General features: G+C 33.2%; 1 protein-coding gene across 1 annotated transcript; it reads right to left on the bottom strand.

Annotated features, from left to right (window-relative positions):
• Positions 1 to 4,512: 4,512 nt before the first annotated feature.
• On the bottom strand, positions 4,513 to 7,006 carry LOC131623224 (elongation factor 1-alpha-like). Its single transcript, XM_058894221.1, has 3 exons — positions 6,866 to 7,006; positions 5,755 to 6,249; positions 4,513 to 5,663 (listed from the first exon to the last, which is right to left on the bottom strand). The coding sequence occupies exons 2-3, from the start codon at positions 6,214 to 6,216 to the stop codon at positions 4,791 to 4,793; spliced, it is 1,335 nt and encodes a 444-aa protein (XP_058750204.1). The 5' UTR covers positions 6,217 to 6,249; positions 6,866 to 7,006; the 3' UTR covers positions 4,513 to 4,790.
• Positions 7,007 to 8,852: the final 1,846 nt, after the last annotated feature.

Below are 8,852 nucleotides of genomic sequence, written 5' to 3' on the forward strand. Positions count from 1 at the left end.
GGTTACAAAGAGGTTTTGTATGTCTTTGAAGACACCTTCCATTGATTCAATAAGATTTGTTGTTGTAACAGCCCGAATTTAATTAACTGACTAATTAAATTAAATAAGGATTTATTTACTTAATTTGGACGAAGTTTGATAATTAATTGAATCGTCAGTGTTATTGAGAAACATGTTCGGATTATTAAGTGAAGTTGGAATTTATTCGGTTAATCGAAGAATTAATAAAGTGGAATATATAGAGAAATAATATTAGAAATAATATTATTATTGGATTTTTATTTAATTGAGATAAAATCGGATTTAATTGAATTAATTGGAAAATAATATTAAGGGTAATAATATTATTTGTTGGAGAATAATTATTTATTTGAACTACTCTATTTCATCAATTGGGCCTAATTAGTTAAGAAGTGGAATTATATGGGTTAAGCCCAATATGAATAATATAGTAAGGGTTGGAAGAGTAGAGGTATCATAACTTTGTTCATTTGCAAAAGAGAGGAGAAAGGAGAAAAAGCTAGGAGAAGAACAACAAGGGAAAAAGCTAGGGTTTGAAGCACATTGAAGAGGTAAGGGGGAGAATCCTTGTTATTATGAGTTAGTATGATTGGGTCAATGAATAGATTAACATGATTTAGGGATTTTGTTCTTCTAATTTAGGTTTTTGACATGTTAGGTTTTGTTGAGAATTCATGAAATTGTTGTTAGAAACATGTTTTAATGATAGTAATTGATACATTGATGGAAATTGAGAGATGATTGATAATCACCTATTAACATATACGTATACTATAGCCTGAGATTTATGTTTAGAAATCAATAGAGGGATACTCTAAGTGAGGGGCATATATGTTTAGAAATCAATACTGGTTATCACTTTCTCATCGCTATATATATATATGCTAATCGTTAATGTATTATGCTGTATCACTAGCATATGTTTCGGAACCAAACAAACTAAGCCAATTGCTAGAATCACGTTTTTATGGGATTGGTAAATCTAGCTACACGTTTCAAATTATAACATGTATGTACCTGATATATGATAATATGAACAATAATGTCCATATCTTATAATCTTACATTTTGTAGCATATTGTAGATATAAGCTTTAAACTAATATACTAGTATAGGTAGGAAAATAAATTGTGAGTAGTATCAACTATAGAACAAAATGTAATTTAAAACAGTCCTGTTTGACCGAAATAGATGAATTAAACGGTATAATTAGTTGTTCGAATTTTAATGAAAATTTACGTGGTAGCTAAGTTTAATTAGTATATTAACGTGGTAGTGTTATTTTGTTGAAAATGTGATATTTACGGATCGACCAAAATAGTTTGAATTTGAATATCTTTTATATTAAATATTGGTTTTGGAATAGAAAATGAATTAGAAACTTGGAACTAATGTAGTGTAATTATTAATTGGTTAATTTAATAAATAGTTGAATTAATTTCAATGAGTCTAATTGATTGAATATATATACTTGGAATTGAATCAATTATTCGGTTTATCGGTAAATTACGGTATCTTGAGAATTTAACCGTAATTGTATTTTTGGCCAAATACTAATGAATTAATACTTGGTTTGGAAGTATATTCTTATATTTTGTTGGCAATATGAATTAACATGAGATAGTATGGTTTACTAGTGTTAATTGTGTTTTGTGAATCATAATTGAATATTGTTTCTATTATGTAGATTGATATCAATGCGTTGTGAATGTTGTGTACAATTTGATATATAATTCATAGAGTTGAAGTATTATTGGTATGCGGTAAGTTTAGATTGATGAGATAATCTTAATTGCAAAGTTGGTTGGTAATTGTACATTCAGTCATGGCATAGTCGGCTTTATTGTGGAAGCGGTGAAACTGTGGGTTCACATGGTGGGTGGTTTTGATCTTGTCCGGATCGGAAGCGTGGCTTGGATTCTAGATATTGAATAGGAAAGAGGTGAAACATTGGGTTCACATTGCGGTACCACATGCATAGTGTCACATATCTTACATTGAGTCACATTAGAATTATGCGATAATTGAATATGCGAAGTTGAAATAGTTGTGATATGTGTATGAGCTTGATAATCGAAAAGAGTGATGTTTGAATACATATTTGATTAAATATGTGAATATGTGATAATTATGGTTGTGTGCATAATTGAGAATATAATATTGGAATTGAAATATTATACTCTTTATACTTGTTGTATACTTGATAACATGTGAAATATAGACCGATTATTATCTACATGGTTATACCTAGTGTGATTAATTACTTGAATTGTTGATTTAACCATTGTATCTTATTATACTTTCTTCATAATGATTCGTATTCTCACCCTTATGTTTTAATGTTGTCCTCGTTTGGCGACATGCAGGTTCTAGAGTTCAGTAGCTCGTGCGCGATCTAGCCGGAGTTTTCTTCCGTGTTTGTTGGAGATTAGGTAGTGAGTAGATGCTCTGGTCATGTAACACTGGGTAGACTAGTCGTGTTGGACTCATGTTTCTATTTGGCTATGTATTATGTTTATGACTTGAGAACTTATTATTTGGCTACTTGTTGTTTGAGAGACTTTCAAGACAAATATTCTGATTATGATTTATTTTATGTTGAGATGATTATTCCGATATGATCATGGTATGGGACATGATTCATTTTATGAAATGCATGAGTATTTTAGTATTCTCCGATGTGAATGCATATTCTGTGTGAGTTGTAATTAAATGTTTAGGTGTTATTTGAAATGACCAGGTGTATCGTATATTGTAGATAAATGTTGTCGGTTTTTAAAAGCTTTTAGTTTTTGAAAACGTCGATGTGACGCCCTTTTGAATTATATGCATGCTTATTCTCTGATTATATGCTTATTTATTTTGGGGTATAAAAGGGGTGTTACATTAGTGGTATCAGAGCATGGTCGACCAGTTGGTCAATAGTTGTTAATGTTATCTAATCATGTTGTATTTGATTTGCGTATCTGACACGATCGATACTGTTTTGTTTGTTTGGTTGTTGGATGTCTTAGGACAATGGGTGCAGGAAGGAATGGTAATATTAATGTTGAGGCAGTGATGAGGTTGACTGGTGCGATTGGACAAGCGCCACACGAGAGTGCCGATTATGGAGGAAAGGATGAGTTTCGTGCTTTTGGGGATTTTCGAAGGTGCAATCCGCCGATCTTTGAAGGAAAGTATGGACCGGACAAAGCACATGCATGGATGAGAGAAATGGAGAAGATCTTTCAAGTCATGAGTTGTACTGATGTACAAAAGGTACGGTTTGGTACTCACATGCTGACGGAAGGAGCTGAGGATTGGTGGAGTAATATTGTGCGGAGGTTTGATAAGGAAGGTATTGAAGTTACTTGGAATCTTTTCCGTGATGCATTTTTGGAAAACTATTTTCCAAAAGATGTGCGTGGAAAGAAAGAAGTGAGAGTTATGGAATTGAAGCGAGGAAGAGAACAATTCCGTGGGAAACCGTATGATGACGTGAGGAAACAATCTGGTTTTAGCAAGAAGCCAAGTGGGGGAGGGGATTCTACTTCGATTAAGTGCTACAAGTGTGACGATACGGGTCACAAAACTGTTGATTGTGGAGTTGGTTCGAGTAGGATTTGCTACAGTTGTAGTGAGCAAGGACACAATTGTGCCATGTGTGACAAGCCAAAGAAGGAGCGAGCAGAAGGGAAAGTGATTGTGTTGTCTGGTGCTGAGACCATTGCTAAGGATGAGCTAATCCGAGGTACGTGCTTTATTATTGATAATGATGCGATGCATTCTTTCATTTCTTTGGATTATGCTACGAGTTTGGATCTTGCTTTATCTGTATACGTAGAGGTATGGTTATTGATACACTTGCTATGAGTTTTGTCCTACTTCTTTGTATGTTGAATTATCCGTTGAGCATCTTTGGTAGAGATTTTGGAATTGATTTAGTACAAGTTGGGATGACCTATTGCACCACTCAAGTTTTACATTGTTGTCATGGATGAGTCAATTCACACGTACACCATTTTTTTAAAACGTGATTTTGCATCAATAACAACTTCAACTATTGGCACTACAAGTGAGAAACAAGTAAAATACCAAATTATTCAATTTTAATGAGTTTTAGTTGAATCTAACATTTTCACGATCCTCATAACCTAAATAGACTTCAAAAAAAATTGAATATTGAAAGTTTCAAATGAATTGAGTTCAAAGGAGAACACTAAGATAACTTTCTGTTTTATTTTAAACTGTGTAGTGTATGTATATTTTATTTTGTTCTATTATTTAAGGTAATCAAAATCAACTGGAATTTACCACTTCAACTATTTAGACCAAAATCCAGTGCCAATGCAAGTGACTTCCAACCTTATTCAATATGAACATGATTATATTAGAACAGATACAAACATAACATTTGCATCTGGCAAAGATAATTAATATGCAATGTAACAACATAATCATGAAGCATTTCCATAAAACATTCACACATTCTCCTGCAAGAAAATAACACCAAGAAACAAACATATAAATTCCAAAACAAAATTAGCAGGTACGGAAATTAGCTGCTTACAAATTCCAATTGTTCACACAAGAGACGTAATGAAATGAAAGCAAAAACACAAGAAATAGCCCTGCCACCGGCGATCTAGAACCCAGTTCTGAGAACAACAGCTGCGAGATGACGGTGCAGACTTCACACTTAATCTAGAAAGCAAATTAACAAGACAGAAACTAAAAAAAGTACTAAGGATAGACCATTTATAATCATGACAGTAAAACACCCCAGTTCATTTCTTCTTTATCTTATTAGCTGCTCCGGTGGGTTCCTTCTTCTCCACAGCCTTGATGACCCCAACAGCCACAGTTTGGCGCATGTCTCTGACAGCAAAACGGCCAAGTGGTGGATATTGAGAGAAAGTCTCAACCACCATGGGCTTGGTTGGAACCATCTTAATAATACCAGCATCACCATTCTTTAAGAACTTGGGCTCCTTCTCAATCTCTTTGCCAGAACGTCTGTCAATCTTGGTAACCAGCTCAGCAAACTTGACAGCAATGTGGGAGGTGTGGCAGTCAAGAACAGGGGCATAGCCATTTCCAATCTGACCAGGGTGATTCATGATGATCACTTGAGATGTAAAATTGGCGGCCTCCTTAGCTGGGTCATCCTTGGAGTTTGAGGCAACGTACCCACGCTTGAGATCCTTGACAGCAACATTCTTAACATTAAATCCGACATTGTCACCGGGAAGGGCTTCTGCGAGAGCTTCATGGTGCATCTCCACAGACTTGACTTCAGTTTGCAGTCCAGTTGGCCCAAAAGTGACCACCATTCCAGGTTTTATAGTACCGGTTTCAACACGTCCCACGGGCACAGTTCCAATTCCTCCAATCTTGTAGACATCCTGAAGTGGCAATCGAAGGGGCTTGTCTGATGGCCTCTTAGGCTCGTTGACATTGTCAAGTGCCTCGAGAAGGGTTGGACCCTTGTACCAGTCAAGATTTGTAGAACGCTCAATCATGTTATCTCCCTCAAAACCAGAGATGGGAACAAATGGGATCTTGTCGGGGTTGTAGCCAACCTTCTTCAAATAGGATGCAACTTCCTTGACAATTTCATCATACCTACCCTTGGAGTACTTGGGTGTAGTGGCATCCATCTGTTCAAAGATAGCAACATGAGCACTACTCACATAAAATAATTATAAAATTATAAAAATAATACCATATGGACCTTCAAAAGGCAAATACCTTATTGCAGCAACAAATCATTTGCTTGACACCAAGAGTGAAAGCAAGGAGAGCGTGCTCACGGGTCTGTCCATCCTTTGAAATACCAGCCTCAAAACCACCAGTAGTGGAATCAATGATGAGAACAGCACAATCAGCTTGAGATGTCCCGGTGATCATATTCTTAATGAAATCCCTATGGCCGGGAGCATCAATGACAGTGCAGTAGTACTTAGTAGTCTCAAACTTCCACAAAGCAATATCAATAGTGATACCTCTTTCCCTTTCAGCCTTGAGCTTGTCAAGCACCCAAGCATACTTGAATGAACGCTTGTTCATCTCAGCAGCTTCTTTCTCAAACCTCTCAATCACACGCTTGTCAATTCCACCAAGCTTGTAGATCAAGTGACCGGTGGTAGTTGACTTCCCAGAGTCGACATGGCCAATGACAACAATGTTAATATGAACTTTTTCTTTTCCCATTTGTCCTTCAAAGCTTAAAACCAACAAAAAGATCTGCCAATTCAACAAAGAAAACAATAAGTATGATCCCAGGAAACAGTACTTTTAACTACACAATGACCAAACAGTATAGGATTAACAAAGAAAACAATACAAAACCCTAGATGAAAACTAGTTATTCACAAATTCTAGCTACATTGAAATAGAATAAGAAATCACCAGAAACAAAAACAAAGCAACATCTAATGATCATATCATATGCAACCACATGTCTAACACAGTAAACTACGAATGGACGAGATAGGTATGACAATACAAAACCCTAGATGAAAACTAGTTATTCACAAATAGTAACACCTAGATTGAAATAGAATAACAAATCAGAAAACAATACATAAGTATGACCCCAATACAAAACCCTAGATGAAAACTAGTTATTCACAAATTCCCAATTCAAGAAAGAAAACAATACATAAGTATGATCCCAATACAAAACCCTAAATAAAAACTAGGTATTCATAAATTAGAGATAGATTTCAATAGAATAACAAATCAGCAGTAACAAAAACAAATCAGCAGTAATTATCATATGCAATGAATCACATGTGTAACACGCAATGAATAAACAATGAATCGACGAGAGATAAGAAACGAAAGAGAAGAAGGTTACCGAATGAAGAGAATGCTACGCAATGCAAGGAAGAGGAGAATGAGAGCAGAGAGGAGCGTTAGGGTTTTAGAAAAAAGGGTTTGAGGGTTTATAAACTACTCAAATTGTAACGAATCAAGGGTTCAAATCAAATCGAATCAAGGGTGGGTTCAAATCAAATCGAATTTTTTAACGACCAAAAAACGGCTAAATATATTTAATTTCATAAATTTATGATTTTTTAAATTATTAATAGTGATTTTTAACCGACTATTTGATTTTTTTTTTAAGTTAGATTGACAATTATCATTAATAATGTTATAGACGTTAATTGATTTTTTTTTCAACTTTGTTTATTATAATATTGGATTGTCAATATTAACCTACAATAAAAAAATCATGATTTTTATTATGAATAATGGGATAATTGTTTTATAATAATTTTAATCCTTATTTATAACAATTTGTATTGACTATATTGTTTGGATATTGTCCTATAAATATGATCAATCTCATTATAAAATTATATCGATAAAATAATAGAGAATCATTTTATCTTTCTCTCTTCTCTTTATTTTATAAAATTAAAAACATATTGACTTTTTTTATACAATATTAAAATATTAAAAACATACTACTCCCTCTGTTTTTTATTATAAATCGTTTTGAAAAAAAATTGTATTTAAATATAAGTCGCTTTACCATTCCAATGAATAATTAATGTTATTTTTTCTATTATATCCTTAAATATTTATTATTCTCTCTCCTTTCAATTATATTAATTTATCTTCCACATATCATTAATGAAAGATAATTTTATAAAAACCTTCATAATTTCTCATTTTTATACAACAATTAATTTTTTTAAGAGAGTATATTTTGAGCCATCAATCTAACCTCATTCATATAATTAATATTGTATTTTAAATTCAAATGATTATGTTCTACATCATATATTTAAGCACAAAATGATAATATGTCTATTTTAAAATAGAATATATAAATATTTTTATTTTTAAGGTGTGTTTGGATGAAATAATTAAAAAATTTAAAAAATTTAAAATTTTAAATAATTCAAATAATTTAGTTGGAACTAATTTATTTTCAAATTCTTTTGTTTCAATATGAAATTTTTTTCTTGTTAAATTTGTTGGACCATTTTTATAAAATTTAATATTTTTTTGACCAAATTTAAAATTTGAAAAATAGATATTGATTTGCATTTCTTGAAATTTTAAAGGAGCAGTTTGTTAATTTTGATTTTTTTTTAATAATCAAGAAATATATATAATTAAGAACCAATAGTTCTTACAAACATTACAAAAGGTGATTAAAGCCCGGGTCGGAGGAGAATAAACACCAAATACACTTAAGAAAGATACAACAAAGGATTTTTGTTGAACTCATAAAAGTTGTATTTGGTTCGATTAATATTCCCGATGAAAGACCAACGCCAAACAAGAATCTTAATGCTCCAAACCATGTCTAGGATATTCCATTCCTCTCTTCTAAAAATGATACTATTCCTAACATTCCATATGGACCAACAAATAGCCAACCACACCATGCCTTCTCTACCTTTTTTCACCCCCTTGAATTTACAAAAAACAAACCATTTCATAAAGCTCTCAAGGAAAGAAACCTCCCCACAATCAACATAACCAATCCAAGCGGCAATATCCCTCCAAACTAACTTGGATGCCTGACAAGATAGAAGGATATGAAACAGAGATTCATGCACATTCTCGCAAAAAATGCACAAAGTAGAATTAGGGAAAGAAATACCTCTAGATGCAAGGAGATCCATGGTAGGCAACCTATTGATGAAACATCTTCAACCAAAACATTTTATTTTTTGAGGAACCAAAACTTTCCAAAGAAAAGAAAAAGCTTCCGAAAACTCCAAAAAAGGACCGAATGGGATATGGAAATTATTATACAAACTATAACAGCTCCGGACCGAAAAAAACCCCTCCGCCTCACCGGCCCACCTCACGGTGTCCCTCTC

Source organism: Vicia villosa, unplaced genomic scaffold (genome assembly GCF_029867415.1).
Source record: "Vicia villosa cultivar HV-30 ecotype Madison, WI unplaced genomic scaffold, Vvil1.0 ctg.000058F_1_1, whole genome shotgun sequence".
Taxonomy (NCBI): Eukaryota; Viridiplantae; Streptophyta; class Magnoliopsida; order Fabales; family Fabaceae; genus Vicia; species Vicia villosa.

Bases quoted from the DNA above. Each gene is read 5' to 3' on its own strand.
- LOC131623224 (XM_058894221.1), bottom strand. From the start codon at position 6,216: ATGGGAAAAGAAAAAGTTCATATTAACATTGTTGTCATTGGCCATGTC. The intron at 5,664-5,754 runs GTATTTGCCTTT...ATCTTTGAACAG, and splicing joins TGATTTGTTGCTGCAATAAG to ATGGATGCCACTACACCCAA.